The sequence below is a fragment of the Vanellus vanellus genome, assembly GCF_965231255.1.
Source record: "Vanellus vanellus genome assembly, chromosome: 12".
Classification (NCBI taxonomy): domain Eukaryota; kingdom Metazoa; phylum Chordata; class Aves; order Charadriiformes; family Charadriidae; genus Vanellus; species Vanellus vanellus.
Window position 1 is genome coordinate 9,253,120 of NC_138917.1, and position 16,589 is coordinate 9,269,708.

General features: G+C 44.6%; 2 protein-coding genes across 3 annotated transcripts; one reads left to right on the forward strand and one right to left on the reverse strand.

The window, feature by feature from the left end:
* Positions 1-1,608: 1,608 nt before the first annotated feature.
* COX4I1 (cytochrome c oxidase subunit 4I1) lies at positions 1,609-5,818 on the reverse strand. Of its 2 annotated transcripts, none has more exons than XM_082489350.1 (5): positions 5,738-5,818; positions 4,705-4,784; positions 3,938-4,105; positions 2,661-2,792; positions 1,609-1,875 (listed from the first exon to the last, which is right to left on the reverse strand). In XM_082489350.1, exons 2-5 carry the CDS (start codon positions 4,781-4,783, stop codon positions 1,739-1,741), a joined length of 516 nt encoding a protein of 171 aa, XP_082345476.1. In that variant the 5' UTR covers position 4,784; positions 5,738-5,818; the 3' UTR covers positions 1,609-1,738. The 2 variants fall into 2 exon arrangements, with proteins under 2 accessions (XP_082345476.1, XP_082345475.1); XM_082489349.1 differs by lacking the exon at positions 5,738-5,818 and adding an exon at positions 5,200-5,331.
* Positions 5,819-5,924: 106 nt separating this feature from the next.
* On the forward strand, positions 5,925-14,693 carry EMC8 (ER membrane protein complex subunit 8). Its single transcript, XM_082489575.1, has 5 exons — positions 5,925-6,211; positions 11,025-11,101; positions 12,531-12,600; positions 13,106-13,200; positions 13,469-14,693. The coding sequence occupies exons 1-5, from the start codon at positions 6,002-6,004 to the stop codon at positions 13,626-13,628; spliced, it is 612 nt and encodes a 203-aa protein (XP_082345701.1). The 5' UTR covers positions 5,925-6,001; the 3' UTR covers positions 13,629-14,693.
* Positions 14,694-16,589: the final 1,896 nt, after the last annotated feature.

Here is a 16,589-nt window from a genome sequence, read left to right on the forward strand (position 1 = left end):
GTGCCAGGCAGGGGAGGATGAAATAAGGATCAGGGGCTGTGGCGAGGCTCAGGTTTCTCTCCCAGGCTCCCTGGGGCTTTCGCAGCCTTTTGGGGAGGGTGAAGAGGAGGACGGCTAGGAGGAATGACTCCCTCATCCCAGCGACACTCACTGGGCTTCATTCTGGTACAAGCCCTGAACTCAGCAGGATTTGCCTCCCATTCGTGCTAATTCCTCCCAATCACAGCAACGAGAGCAGAATTCGGAATAAGGCACTCACCTCGAAAACCAGAGCGTGACACGAGCGACGTGCAGCTGACGGAGCACTGGGGATAAGCCCGTCTTCCCCTCCCTCCTGGGAGATGAGAGGAGCTGTAAAGCAGCACTGCAATTCCAGCACATGCTTCAAAACATCAATTTTCAAAGCAGATACACCGAGCAGCTCGCTGCCCCCCTCCCAGCTCGGTGCTGTCAGCCTGCCGGAGGCACGAGCTGCACAAAAAGCAGAGAAAAAACAAACTGCACGTATAAGGAAAAACCCACAGCCATCGCCAGTCCGCGATTCTGTTGTCCTCGTAACATCCTTGGCAGCACCCCGGAGACAAAGATTTAACCCAGGGACCTTTCCGACGCAGGAAGGGGAGGCATATCGCTTAACTCCCATCAGATCATCTCACCTTAAAAACCCTCCCCGAATTTCGCTGGCTGGAAGGGCAAGGCTGGCCAGCCCCCAGCACAGCAGGCCCTCACAAGCGGCTGAGACAGCCCCAGGCTTCCCATCACAGGCGCTAAATATACACATGGATTTAAAACCACATCAGTCTCGTAATGGGGAAAAACAGCAAAAAACAAAGTTGAAACTCGCTTTTGGTAGTTTTGGTCTTTGGAGGGTTGTTTTTAAACCGAAGGCAGACACTTGCCTGCACAAAGCCTAGGGGACACACCAGATTAGCTGAAGGGAGAAATTTGGCAGCTATAGCAGAGCAAAGCAAAGGCGTGAGCTTTCATAGCTCAGGCACCAAAAACACTTAAGCCACAAACCAGAACTCGTTCAGACTGCTGCACTTAAAATTTCTGAGATACTCCCACTAAACACAGCATTTCTTTCCCTCCCCCAGCTGCAGCGATCCCCTCGAACTGTCACCTCACACGAGAGGCAAGGCATGAAACACGCTTCAGGGTTCCACCTAAACCTGTTCCTGGCTGAATAGATCTACTGATTCTCTCTCTTCCTCACTCCAGTCTGTATGGGATACTGGAGCGAGGTCTGCAGCCCGCCTGTGCTGCTGAGAACACATTCCCTTCACAAGGAGGACAGACAGATGGAGCAGCGTTGACACCCCACCACCCAACCTGCGCAGTTTCACCCACACCACTGCCTTTTGGAGTGCTGACACACTATTTTTGGAGTGGTTATGGGATGCAGAGCCTCCGCAGGAGCTGGGATCTGCTGACCTTACATGTAGCTCAGACCTCTGCGCAGCGGGAGTGCTGGCTGTGCCCCAGAAACATCCCCTTTAACTGATTGGGTACCAACCACGACAAGACTATCTGGGAAGGCTTTGCCCCTCCACCTGCACAACAGACTATCATCACAACAAACGCATTTGAAGACCAATAAAAGGAAACTTTCAAGTTAACCAGACATTTATTAGCATCTATGTAGGTGGAGAGGTTGTTCCAGTAAATAAGCAACGAGGTCACACACAGGTGATGGAATCATTTCATATTCAAGCAGAGCAGGTTCCACTGAGTTGCTTCATTTCTTCCACTCGTTCTTCTCAAAATCCCACTGGGCAGAGATGCCCTCCACGGGATTAATCCGCATGTCCAACATTCTCTTTGTCTGCGTTGACAGCCACTCGTCAGAGAAGGTGTGCGGAATAGGGCCGTACACTGCAATGCAACAGCAGGTGGAATTACATCGTGATACAAAATGAGCAAGTTGGGAACAGAGGTAAAAGTTTAGCTAATGAAAAGCTTTTTTCCCCTTGAAGCCACCGATGGTGATCACGTGCACGCCATCACCTGTTCAAACCTATATTCCCTAAATCCCATTTTTGAAGCATTTAGCTCAGACCACGTTCCCGCATTGATTCTCTAACAGTTTTGTTCATCAGTAAAGGCTTGTACAAAGACAACAGCCTTCTCCGCAACTTCCACTGTGAGTAGATGAAGCCTCAAGATGGAGAGCAGCTCGTTTAACTGCATGCTCTGCCTCACAGCAGCTGGAGGGCTCCCTCGAGGTAGGATCGTTAGCTGGGAAGGAAGCCAAACATGGCAGAAACCCAAATGTTTACTACCAAGGCGGCAATAAGCTTTTGCAACAGCAGGTTTCACAGAAAGGGGAAGCTCCGGGATCATTAGTGTATCACCACTCTTACCCTCCCTTTTCTCTCCTCCCACTGAAGCTCTCTCCACCACCTTCACCTTTCTATAAGTCTGTAAATATTCTACTGAATGTTTACACTATGTACCCACTGATCTCCATGAAGTTACAACTCCAGAACTGAGTTTTCAGAGACTAACAAATAGCAACTGCCAGGAGGTCACCGAAACGGTTGCTGGATACACCATTCTGAACCCCGGAGCAGTTTACAGAGAATTGTCTAATTCCCCGTTAGGTATCAATTGATCTCTCTCTTTAAATTAAGAGTTAACACCATATGGCATATACTTACTATAATGCTTCTGCCAAATAAGAATGAGACCAGTTACACCAAGAAAGAACAGTACTCCACCAAGGACGGTCTTCCATTCGTTTGTTCCTTTGTTCATCTCTGCATAGGTCTCGTTAAATTTGATACGATACACTGAAAAAAAAAAAAAAGTTAAAGCATCAAATAATTTCTTTCCCTTTTCCTGCAAATTGCAGGCAACATGCCCCTCTCCAGAGGGAGGTGACCAAAGCCTAAAGCTGACCAAACAGAAAAGGATGTTAAAATAGCTTCTGAATTAGTTGGCCTCTGCCATGCCAAGACTTGTGCCAAAGTAAATGAGTTGTATTTCACCATCCCCTTACGTGTTTCATCCCCAACCAGGTCTGTCTGCTAGTCTCCATTTTATGGATTAGTGTAAACTTGTGAAAAAATTGCATTACAGGCCTGACAGGAGGAGAAATGGCACATTCCTTCCTTCCCTCCAATTCCCAGTAGTTATTGGCCACAAAACTTCCCCGCACAAATAATTCTAGTGGGAACGCTTGCATCTCTGAAGGCTTCCCTCAGCTTTGCCACTAAGGCCCACAAGATTTTGAAGTTCAAAACAGCAAAAGATTTGGAGAGTCCTTATAAATATTTGAGCAGTTCCCAAAAGTGTTTTACACCTTCTCACTGTGACACAGGTGGACGGAGCAGTGTTCACAGATCAGGTTCTCACTTACATACCATGATGGCAGTTAGAGAAGATGATGCAGTTTTATTTGCAAGTCAAAACACCTGTTTAGCACTTTAATTACCTGAAATTTGGTGATTCTAAGGTCAGTGGTCATCAATATTCACATACACAGGCTTAATTTTACTCAGCTGGACTAACAATTGCATATTGTTATACGGAAGAGATTTTTTTCTGGCTTGCTGAAAGCAGGTGGTAATCAAAAAACAAATATAATTATTATCTGTTTTCTGGAGGAAGGAGAAATTGCTGAACTTGACTCCAGGCACCCAAGAGACACCACAGCCAGTGCTTCTAACGTTTTGAAACAGCACCAAGGATCCCAGGAACACAAACTACTGGTCTCTGCTTCCGTACACACGAGGAGCTCTATCATAATTAACAAAGCTCCTTCACAGCTCACGGCTTTGCTCGCAGAGCGATTGGAAAGAGCAGGGTTTAACAGCTGCCCTAACAGACACTGTCTGTGGTGGTCTTTCTAATAAAAGTTGTCAATAATGAACATGCAACGGATTACATCACATCATTGATAGCTGTAAGGTTACTTAAAGCCCCCGCTACCTACATTCAACTTTCTCATCAACAGACAGAGCAGTCCAAGACGCCTTTTCCTTCTCTTTCAGCGCCTTCTGCTGAGCAGAGAGATCCCTTACAAAGGCCACTTCAGGCAGCGGAACGTCACGACGGTCAACATAGGCTGGGAGGCTGAAATCCTCTGCTTTGACAACACCAGCTGCACATGGGAACACAAGAGACACCCATTCAAGCTTCTGACTCTTGTGCAAACATTTCTTACTGGTTACAATACAAAAGAACAACAGCTCAGTCAAAAGGGTGATGACAGTTAAGGAATCCAGGAGGAAAAGACTTCCAGATGAAGCATTTTAAATGGGTGCTATATTAAGAGCTTAAGAATAAAGCAGAAGGGGGATCTACATAAAAGGTAATAGCCAAAATGACTTTATGATGGCCAAAATGACAATTCTATCATTCTATTACTGTCTCGGCCATCTCTGTCTGCAGCTGTCACACCGACCCCTTCCCCTACCAAATACCTAGAAGCCCTCTACACCTTTTCCATCTTCGTTTCTGCCTGGCCCTCAGCTCCAGCCACCTCCCTAGAAGCAGCCAGCCCTGCCGGCACCTCCACAATGCCATCTGCTGGCACAGCCTGCTCAGATCTCCTGCCACCAGGCAAGGCAACAGCCTAGCCAACCCCCCCTCTATCCTGATTCCTTTGTTACCCAAACCTCAGCTGTAGCTTTTTGTGATCTTCCTCTAAAGTGCTCAATTTATCATCCTTACTAAAAACATGAAGCAGTTGCCACCTACCATGTCCGTGCGCTCTCACACAGATGGAGGTGGAAATGGCTCTCTTCCCAATAAGGCTGAATGCCCTTGAAGCCAACATCCTGTCGGGACAAAACAACAGCAAGTAAGCCAGGGTCAGGCGAAAACACCAAGTGTACAAAGGTGAAATAACACCATTTTCCACTAGTCTATAAAAAAAAAAGAAAAGCAAACAAAACAAAACAAAAAAAAAAACAACAAGCCAACACGAAAAGACCAGCCTAGAGGCTTTCTGTCCCTTCTCTGAAGAGCAGCACATTGCACCAAAGCGTTCCCAGCTTTTTGGGGACATACCTCCACTAGCACAACTTAGATGAGTTTTTCCTCTCTCCCCTTTTTCCCCCATGGCCTCCTGTATTTGAACTCAAAGGCATTCCCTTATTCAAGTCAGCCTTCCGGGAGAGTTTCACTTGGTAACAAATCGTTACTGGGTGCAAGCCAGGAGCCCTACACAAGCTCAGTCTAAACACATCTCACATGCACTGAAGAAACGTTCCAGCAGTGAACAATGCCAACACGTCCGAGGAAGGGCAGACACCCAGCTAACGGTTTCTCCCACAGACCCGGGTGCCCATGCAAGGTCTCGCCGGGTGCGGTGCTTCGGCTCCAGGACAGGGGTTTCTCACGGGCCCCTGATCTCAGCTAAAAAACCCACGACCCCTCCGCGATGCGACCGCGGAGTCCGCGGCCCACGCCTGACCTTGTCGTGGGGCTCACGGCGCGGGGAGGCGCCTCCCCCCCACGGTATCACCCACGGCGGTGACGCCTCACGCCCGCCCGACACCACGTAACACCCGCGATATGATGCCACACCGGCACAGAAAAGCGCGGAGGTCCCATCAAAGCGAGGGGAAAGCCGCAGCGCTTCCCCCCTCCCCAATCGGGACTGCCCCAGCCGCCCGCCGCCCCCCAGGACGGGTGAAGGTGGCGGGGAGGACCCGCCCTGCCGGCGACAGGGAGCGGGCAGCCACCGTACCCCCCCTCCCGGCCCCACCGCCCGCCGCGGCCCGACGACCTGGCGACCGTCCTCTACGCCGGGCTGCGACCGGAAGGAGCCGCCGAGCGGAAGCGCGGTGCACGCCGGGAGACGCAGGCGAGCGAGAAGCCGCAAAGGAGCGGCTCCCGCCCCAGGGGCTGACGGGATGCGGGAGGACCGTCGCCCGCTTTTTACGACAGCGCCGGCGACGCTTGGCGACGGGCGGTCTGAGGGGAGGTGGTGGGGCCGAGACCGTGAACGGGACCGGTGCGCGGTGGCCGCGGGGCTGTCTGCCGCGGCAGGATGAAGCTGACCACGCAGGCCTACTGCAAAATGGTGCTGCATGGCGCCAAGTACCCGCACTGCGCCGTGAACGGGCTGCTGGTGGCCGAGCGGCCGTCGGGCGCCCCGCGCCGTGACCAGTCCGGGCCCCCATCGCTCTTCGTCGACTGTATCCCGCTCTTCCACGGTACCCTGGCCCTGGCGCCTATGCTGGAGGTGGCTCTCACCCTGGTAAGGCCCTAGGCCTTTCTCTAGGCCCGGGAGCGAGGGGCTGGTGGCGGTGGTGTGTCGTTTCCAGGCCCTGGCAGAGCTCGGGGGTGCGGCCGGGGCGAGGAAGGGCTGGTGCTGAGGGGACTTGGGGCGCTGGGGTAGCTCTGCTAGCCCTGTGCTAGCGGCAGCCAAATCTGTGCGGTGAACAGAGTGTTTCTAGAGTGGAACACACACACCCCCCCCCCGAGGCCCATCTGCTGTACAGCTTTCTGCTGGGGAAGCAGCAGCAAACTACAGAGCCACATAGTTTTCTCTAATTTCTTTTCCAGTGTGGAAACATTGCTATTTATATTGGTGTTATTATCCCCGAATAACTCCCAGAGGGAATGTCCTTATTCTACAGCAAAAAGACCTTTTCCCAGCTTACCTTTAAGGCACTTCAAAGCAGTATCAGCTAATTGGTAAAGGGCATGCTTGTCTCCACATGAGAGTGTATAGATGCTTATAAGTATGTATTTCTTAATTCATTTTGGTGTATTTTCCCATTTATGGAAGCTATTGGCCTAAATAGGAAAAAAAATAAAGTCCCTTCATACTGCAGGTCTGGCTTGAGTTTTAAATCTCACTTGGTGTATTGCAAGCTCACTGTTGGTTAGTTAGTCATGGGATAACCAGGGGCAGCCAAGCATTCCCTGTTACGATATCCCCTCCTTTGCCTGCTGTTGTGGAAGAGCAGTAAGTCACTGTGGGATAATCTTGTTTCCCCCCTGTCATCACATAGGCAGGATGAGAACAGTGTCAGGACTGTAGGGCCAGTGCTTTCCAGTCTCAACACCCTCGTCAGAAAACCAGGAGCCATCTTGCATTGGGCCATGGCATCTTTCTGCCTGGCATTTGGGGACAGTCCCTTTGTCAAAACCAGAAGACGGAAGGAGTGAAACATGCTTGGATTTTATTGTAATAGGGAGTCAGAGTGGCCTGGTGCAAATCTGGAGGGAAAGAAGTGCTTTGGCACCTTCATGGTAGATGTAGCTGTCACTAAAGTGAGATGTGGATGTGATATGAGCTGTGGAGTTTTCTGTCCATTTAAAGACTTGTCATTATTAACAGGAAAAAATCCATTGCTTTTTGATATCTGTAAAAATAACTAATTTCTAGTTCTTCTAGACTTCTTGGCCTAAATGTTTCCCTCAGTTTAATAGATTGCTTCTTAAAAAAAAAAAATAAATACATTCCAGTTTTCTCCAGTTGAGATGATGCCATGGGAATGTCTGAAGTCTGGATATGACGAAATCCAGCCAGAGGGATAGAACAGGGGCTAAGCCTGAGCCCTGGCCATTTAGGTTTGCCATACTGCTGTGGAGCACATAAAATTTGTCAGTCTTTTAAGTGTATTTACACCAGTATAACAGCATAGGAGTAAGACAAAAATGTGTGCTGCTAGTGTTATCATTTTCTGCTTATGGTTTTCCTCATGTTGCTGCTTGGGAAAATGTAATAATACCGTTTGCAATTGCTTTACTGTAGGCAGGGCTTTGACTTTACCTTTTTGAACCACAGTAATTTGTTTTTCCTCTGGGAATGAGTAAGTGGAAGTTGCTAGTGAGGTACAGAATAACATATATAATATATTTAAAGTATGTGTAAGGTTTGTCTTTAAATCGGGATTAGATGTCTTTCTACAGGGTCGGTGGCAGTGAATTTTCCTGAACTTAAAGCCTTCAGTGTAGTTCTGGTGTAGCTCTTGCTACTGGATCAGATTATTAGGAAATAAATGCTGTTTCATGTAACATCTGAAATATCTTGCCACATCTACAGTAAGCAAATCATTACAGAACCAAAGAAATAGTCTTACATATTTGCTCTTGTTTTTTTGATACAAAAAGTTAAGGATTGGAACCCCCTCGCATTTCCCACATTAATTAGGACTTGCTAAGATGTATTGTGGTTTACAATCCCATTTGATGATTTCTGTGCTACTTGGCAGCTTTAAAACACAGTGTTTGTCAAGAGCCCAAGACCTTTTGCTCAATTTTTTTTGTTGTTGTTTAAACAAAAGCAAAGGTGTCAATAAATACTGGCACGGCAGCTATGAAAGTTGGATTTTATTGTTGTAATGTTTAAAAGGAGGGCGCTCTCACCTGTTCTGTACAATATAACATGTGGTCACTGAATAAATCAGCAAGATTAGTATGGTTGAAACTCAATGTTTGTAGCGAAGCGTCTGTTTCTAAAGGATTTTGAAGCTTTGGCGGGTTTTGATGGGATCTGTTTCTCTTCCAGTTCAATTACTGCTGATTCTTGGTCAAGCCTGTGGACTGGTCATAAGCGCGAGGGTTTTCTAGAACCAGCCACCAAGTTTCACTTCCTCTTCTCTGACCTGAGTTATCCCACAAACATCAAATGGGAGCAATGGTCTCCAGGTTTAATCTGAATATAGAGGGTATGCTTTCAAACACGCTTGTCCGTGTGGTAATGTCTAAAAATTGCGAGCAGTGCTTTAGCAGCAGCCTGGGTACAAGGAATTAACAAAATTAGATTTTAGTAAACACGCAGCAGTGCTTGAAGGTCTGTAGCTCTGGAGGAGAGAGCAGAAGCGCCTGCGTTTAATTTGCACTTTGGCTTGACGGTTTGAAATCCCTTTCAAAAATGGAGTCATTAAAGAAAAAGTGAATTAAGTTTCACATGAGTTTTTTTGTGCCTTTGAATTTCTCAGCTAATTGATGTGGTTTTGCAACCACATCTTCTCAAAAAAAAAAAAAAAACAACAAAAAAAAAAAAACCAAGCAGGACTTCCCCCTCAATTCGCATGGCTGACTCCCCACCGCCTGGAACAGCCGCTCCGATGGCAGTAGGTTACAGCCTTTCGCCTCCCAGGGCTCTTCTAAACCCCTCTGCCACCTGCCTTTGGTGGCTGCAGCAGATCAGAGGGCAGGCTCACTTTTGATTTTTCAGGGGTGATGCGCCATGTGGAAGCGAGACACAATTTGTCCCCTGTTGGTTTGCCCTTGTCAGGGCTGGACATGACTAAAAATATCAGGGGCTAATCGATGCTAAGACTACCTGTGGTGACAGTGCCACAGTTAGAGAGTGTTTGGAAATTGCAGGTGGAAACAGCTTTCATTCCAAAAAGATTTTTTTTTTCCTTCCTTTTTTTTTTTTTTAACAGAAGTAATTTTTAATTACCACTTAGGGAACTGAGAACTTAAAAATCATATTTTTTTTTTTAAGACCATTTTCGTTACACAACAAAAATTGATTTAGAACCAAGGTTTTTAATTTTTTAATTGATGGACTTTTTTATTATTATTAATTTTAGTGTCTGGGCTTCTGGCTTTAATGTCAAGCTTTCAAGCCACTAACAATTGAAGCCGTAGTCCTAAGCCCTCAAAATGGGTTTGTAATTGAAACAGCAGTTGGCCCTCAGCTATAGCAGGGCTACATGGCCTTTTATTTTTTTTTTTTATGACATAGATCCATGTCATCCCTTGTACAGGAGGGATTATTCACGTGGCTTTTTTTTGTTTTTGCAGTCTAATACTATAATTATTGCTAAAAATGAGATTGATTTGATCTACAGCATGTGACAGGTCAGCATCAGATGTATTTTTGGACTCCATTTTAATATAGCTGTTGAGGTTTTTTTTGATGCATGCTCTCTAGGGACTGCAAAGGAAAATTCTAGCTGCTTTCTCCACTTCTGTCTTTTAGGGCCATGTATTAAGCTGACTTGATATCCTCAGTTATAAGGAGAAACATCATATATATGTTGGGTTTCTTTTCAAAGCAAGACAGACTCAGCAGGAGGAATTCAGATCCAGCATAAAGCAGAAAGAACAGCAATGTACGCATGCTGAAACTGCACTTATAAAATTACATAAAATTTTGTACTTGTGTAACGCAAAAGTTGTGTAAATTGTATGCAAATAAATGCCTATGTTAAAATATTTACATACGAGTGTTAAATAAGGAGGAGCTGCCTGGTCTGACCATGTCTGTAACAGAGATGAGAGAATTTTTGCCAATAGTTCTTTCTTCAAGCCCTGATCTTGTGGCTGAGCTGGAGAGCATTTTTAGAAATGTTTTCAGGTTTGATTGAAAGATTTTAAAGAGTGGAGAATCCACCCACGTTGTTTGATAGGTTGCCTCAGCAGTTAGTTACCCTGCAGGTGAACTCTCAAAGAAAAAAAATTTTATTGCAAAAACCTTTTTGTAACGGAGTGGGCTGAAAAAATGGTAAATGGGACAAACTTTTTTTGCCTTGCATTTACCTTTCGCGTCAAGCTTTATTTGTTAATTAAGGTAAAAAATGCTTCCACTTTAGCTTAGAAATGTTTCATCAGAAGTAAAATCAACAAGCTCTTTTTGAAATGACAGTACTGTCACATATCCACATGGTGAATTTCTAATGTCTCTCTGTCAAATGAACACTAACAGAAAAGAGCCACAAGTGGCAGGAGGTAAGACCTAGACTCCTCTCCCAGGCAGCGTTGCTGAGGTTCTTTACTAGTCCTGTCATTCAAATTTAGGCCAGGCTTTGACTGAGATAACTTTTTGTTGTTTTGCTCCATTTGGTTAATGTTTTCCATCGTTCTCCAAATGTTCAATTTGGTTTCTCTGTTCTAGTTAAATTGGCCAAACTCTGCATGTGAGTGCACACATAGATTTTATATATATATATATAAAATATGTATACATTAAAGAACCAATTGGTAAAGGTATTGTAATGCTTCGATTGCCGTTTTATTTGTATGACAGACATGAGTGTTCCTTAGTTTTGTGGGTTTTTTCTTTTTTTTTTTCCTGGGCTTAATTGTTCCAATTACTTTTTCAGATTGACTCTTGGTGCAAAGAGAATAGCTACGTGATAGCTGGATATTACCAGGCAAATGAACGCGTGAAAGATGCCAGGTGTGTTGGTGCAATATTTCCTTCTGTTTGCTCTTTTATGTTGTACTTTGTACTCTGCCAACAAAAATCATCGACATAAATCGTGCGTGTTGATTAACTTTGACAACTGTCATCTGGTTTCACATTGTCTTCTTGGTGCTGGTGGATATGGCCTTTGTTCAGGTGCAGAAACCCCAGTCTTTCCAGAATCACTCCTCTTTAGTGGATACTATAAAAGGCCAGTCTTTGAATGACTGCCAACCAGTTTAATTACAGTTGTCAGGGAAATAGCCAAAATTTGCAGGCGCGTTTGCTTGTGCAGTACATATCTTGTAAACTCGAATGACTCCGAGTGTCTTTCGGAAAGTATTTCAGAAGTGACCGAATTCTTACTAAACTACTTGATTGTCTCCAAGTTTTATTGAAGCATTTTTTTACGTGGTAAAGGAACACTTTTGAAATGGAAGATGATGTCAGTCAAGCAGAGATCTGGTTTTTTCACTTATTTTCCCCAGGATTAGTCATTTTTTTCCCTGCTAGCTAACTCAAATTACTCAATAAGCAATAAGGGAGCCTTGCTGTGGAGCCACAATATAGGTTTAGATATGTGTATCAAGTAGTTTCCCCATATCTATTAGATAAATCCGGTATCAGGACTAATGAGAGTACATCATACTTGCATTTAAAATAAATATGAACAGCTTGTTTAAAATACTATGCTGTCCCCCAGTTATTTTGTCCATGTATATCCTTCAGTCTCAAGTATGTTTTTTAAGTAATACTTGTGACTGACTGACTGACTAAGGTGTCTAACAGGGATAAGGGCATTAATTTTCCTTTCCTTACAAGGGAAATAAATCTGCTGGAGACACTTTTAAGGAGAAGATACAGTTTGTCTGGTCCATTTGAGGTTTGAAAGAATATCACAGGCCTTTTTTTTTTTTTTTTTTAAACTCCAATTTTATTTATGAAGATAACTGGCACCACGAAGAGATTGTCATCTTTGAAACGTGGTAAAGGTTTTTCTTTAAAAGGTTATCTGATTTCGGTAGAGAAGCTGGGCAGTGAGTGGGTTCAAATGCAGACTGGGGAGCAAAGTCAGTTTCTTTTTTAAATGCCTGCCAGGGCAAAGGTGGCTGCGGTCTTTGGTTTGGTGGGAGAAGGTAAGAGGCCACAAAATGTTGATTCCATATAAAGTCTGCAGTGAGTGTTTTGCTGTTCAACAACCCATTGCCCTAAGCGTAGCTAAGATCCAGATCATGAGCTGAAGAGTAGAGCTGGGGTTTTCTTGGCCTTCTGACTTCAATCAAATGTAGCATCAGCTTGATAATCTTGTTCCTGTTTGTAAGCACGCAGTGTAATTTTCACATCTCTTTAAGCATATTTCCTGCTGGTTTCAGCTGAAATGTCATGGTTCAAATAACGCAGTTACTTTTACCTTCTGCTGCAGTCCAAACCAGGTTGCGGAAAAGGTGGCATCCAGAATCGCAGAGGGCTTTAACGATACAGCGCTCATAATGGTAAACTACTTCATTTAACCCCCCCTTTCTGTTTTGTTAATGTTATGACTTTGGTGTTGGACTAACCGTTTAAATGCCGTTCTCTGCATCCTTTAATAAGTTTCTCTTTCCCTCCAAATGCTCTGGGGAAGAGATGCAATGACCTGTAACCTCTGTAGTAAACCTACAGAGAGACTGTGGTTAGCTCTCTGCCGTCTCAAAGGAAGTGGAGGCCTTCTCTGCTTGTGAGGCTTGAGTGAAGGCAGTGTATCTGTGACTTTTGACCCCCTTATGTCACTTAAACTCTTGTCTTGTGTGAACCAAATGATGCTTTGCCTCCTTGCTGCAGTGACAAAGGATGCTGGCAGTTTAAACATGTAAAATTTGGCTCGTTTGAAGGTAGGACAGTGGACAAGTTAGTGTAAGGTGCCCTGTTTGTAAAAACTGACTTTTTTTTTTTTATTTCATCCCTTTACTTGGGATCTTGAGGAGGAGACTAAGGTGGTGGTTTTCTGTTGCACAACAGGTTGATAACACCAAGTTTACAACAGAGTGCGTAGAACCTGCCATTCACGTGTATGAGCTTCATGAGAACAAGTGGAGGTGCAAGGACCCACACGTGTGAGTAAACTTCAGAGTTTGTGTTCGGGTAGTAAGGCAAAACTTTGATTGTGATGAGTGGCAGTGTAAGGGCAGTGGGTGTACCTGACAGTGCTTTTAATGCTGGTTTTTGCTGTAGTGAGAGAGAACAGCCGGCTTCTGTGGCCAGGCAGTGGTATACGAGCGCCATGACCACATTGCTGAGAGTGTGGTTTGATTTCCAGAGTAGAGGAGGTGGTGGAGATTTTCTTTGTGATTACTTTTAATTCCTGGTTATTTTACGTCCTAGTGATTTTTGTGAAGATTGGACCGAAGCCCAGAGGATCGCTGCATCTCTCTTGGACAGCAAGTCCTACGAGACGCTTGTAGATTTTGATAATCACCTGGATGATATCCGGAACGACTGGACAAACCCAGAGATCAACAAAGCTGTCCTTCACCTGTGTTAAGAGGGGTTTCTACTGACTAATTTATGGGCATTCCCACTACATACTGAAGAGAGAAAAATGCTATTTTTGAATGTAAATAGAATAACATTCAGTACTTTGTGTGGAAACCCGACTGATTAAAAAGGAGTGGCATGTCACATTGCAAAGAGTGATGTGTCCGTAAGCCATCTTTTTTTGTGAGATTCCTTGGAAGAACTGCAAACTGTCAGTTACAGCTGTCCTCGTGGATGCCATCCCAGTTGTAGTGAATGTTGCTATTCCTTCGAAACGAGAACTACTTCTGCTTGTCCCTACTGTTCGTATTGCAAAGTTTTGACTAAGCTTTTCTAATCTTTAGAAAGATTACTTTTTAACAATTTATGGAAATACCTTTCAAAAAAATCAGTCTTGTCCTCGGATGAGCAATTTTAAGGTCAAATACATAAAATGTAAGGTTAACCATTTCTTTTGGCCTGTTTTGGAAATGTCATTCTGTCGGCACAGTAAAATGTGAACTGCTGAGGATGATGCTCATGTGTCACTTGTTTTGCAGTGGTTTAGCATGACACAGCCACGGGGAACATGTTAAAGCAGCATTCCCAAATGCTACGGTGATTCCTGCTCTCCGTGGGCATACAACCACAGTTATTGCTTGATTGAATATGTTAAACCCAAGGTAAAACCAAATTCATGTAATGATTTGTAAAAAGGACTGGAAGTACACTAATGAATTTGAATGAAAGTTCTAAAATAGGTTTGAGTGTACAAAAAAAGAGGCGAGTGAAATACCTTATTAATTTTTTGCAGTCTTTTTGGATTTTATGAACAGATCTCATTTTCAACTGAGTGTCCATTTAAGTACGTCTAAAATGTATCCCTCCAAGTTGAAGGCAAGCAATCTGGGTACATTGAATCAAGGAGCCTAGATACAGTCTAGTTCTGCTTCTGTCCGTCTTTCCAATTCATCTTTGTTTCTAAGAATAAGTTTATTGGGCAATGAAGCTTTATATCAGACTACTACAGTTCTTTGTAAGTCTTATTGCCTTACTCCTCATGTTTTTTTGTCAAACTGTAGTTAAACATAGCATCAACTTGCAACGGTTTCCCTAGATTTCCTTCTCTTCCTACCCAAAAATGTTTTTACAAGGAAGATCTAAACGTCCACCAAGTGATTGGCCTCTCTCCAAGTTGCTGCTTTTTCCTTAGTGTCCTTATTTTAAAAGATGAGGGGTGGGATTGTCAAAACCTCTTGGTGTACCTCTGCTTCTATTTAAATAAGCACAATTTTTCTTCTTGGTCTTGGTGAAAGATGGGATAAGGCTAAAATCCCGTTCTGAAGCAGTGAATAGAACCAGAATGCCTCCAGTCGGTCCCGCTGTGGGGTTCCCTGCAGTTCAGGTTTCACAAAGCCACGAGGCAAGGTCTGAGGATCAGCTCCCTGTCCAAGGAGGAGATGAAGACTCCAACGGTTCGGTTTGTCTCCCTGCTGTGCAGTAGTAGGTGTGATGGGCGTTACAAAAGAGATTGGCACTTAGTCAATAGCCTTTCCTAAGCATGAGTCAGATACACTTGCAGGAAAGGAAAATGTTTTCACTTGTTCAATGAAAACATGTGTCTATCTCACAAACAGCAAGATAAACACGTTCCAGTGCCTGTTTTACTACACATCCACGGTTGTATGAAAAGATATCCTGGAAACAGCGATGCTCCGGCAACGTGTGTTTGGAGTAGGCTCTGCAAATCGCACACGCTGCAGGAAGAGGATTGTTGTGCTTTGTACAATCACCTCATGAAATCTATCCTATTGTTCCCAAGGCAGATGTTATCTTTGCAAGACATGTTACGTTAGTTATGTGAGATTGTCAGCCAGCGCTGCCCTGTAAGCTGGTATGTCTCCTGAGCCACAGGAAATGTATTTCTTATTCTTTGTAACTAGATGTCATAATCAAGCTTTGATTGTATATATGCTGATACAGTCTAATTTCTCCTTGCGTGTACTCTCCCCTCACCCTCATAAGACAAAGCAAAAGGTATATCATCAGTCCGCAACCTGGTGGAAACTCTCCCTGTGACTAACCATTGAGACAGGTTGCTGGAACGGGAGCAGCTTTTAATGCCTTATCTTTCCCTTCTTTTTTTTTTTTTTAATCTTCTGTTTGCTTTTAAATGACGTCTTTTGAGTGTTTTGCCACCAGGAGAAGCCCAGGCTGGCTTTAAGCAAAAAGGACGAGCACCCGCAGTGCTCAGATCTTATCTCACCTGTCCTGTTTGCATTGAAGGCTGGACAAAAGGCAGCAATTTCATAAAGCGAGGCAGGCTGCAGCCACGGGTGGCTCTTGTGAAAGAATGAGGAAGCTGCTGGGCTCGGCGAAGGCTGTGTTCCCCTTTCCTGCTGATGTACCAAACCTAGCTGCAGGAGCAAATGCTCGTTTCGTGGCTGGCCGATCAGCTGGATTCATCGGGGGAATTCAAGGTAACCCCTTTTAAAACTTCTGGGGGAAGAAATCTTGGGGAAGGCATCTTTGTCTCTGTTGCTGGAGCCCTCATGATAGGTGGGAAGGCAGCACTGCGAATGGGCATCTCGCTCTTTTTTGTTTTGTTAGCAATTAATGACATCCAGGATTTTATTTTTTTTCCCCCCCTATTCACCAAGATTTGGAGATTTGGCATTTGCCTGCTCAGGTGTTTAACTCCCAGCTCTTTACCTCATCCGTAGGACCTCAAGCACTTGGAAGTACAAAATTATTCCCATGTGGGATTCTTTTTCCTGCTCTCAACCTTAATATTTCAAAACGGTAACAAACAAACCAAGCAAGTATCTGAAAATACCAGTACAAAGTGCTTGGGTTTCTGAGTGGGAGGACAAACACTACTCTTTCTTGGATCCATGTGAGTGCTCACCTTGAATCCTTTAGTTGCAAGGAGGAGAACAAAGAGCCTTGAACATGCGTTGCTTCAAGCACCCATTCGGTTTGAAATTAA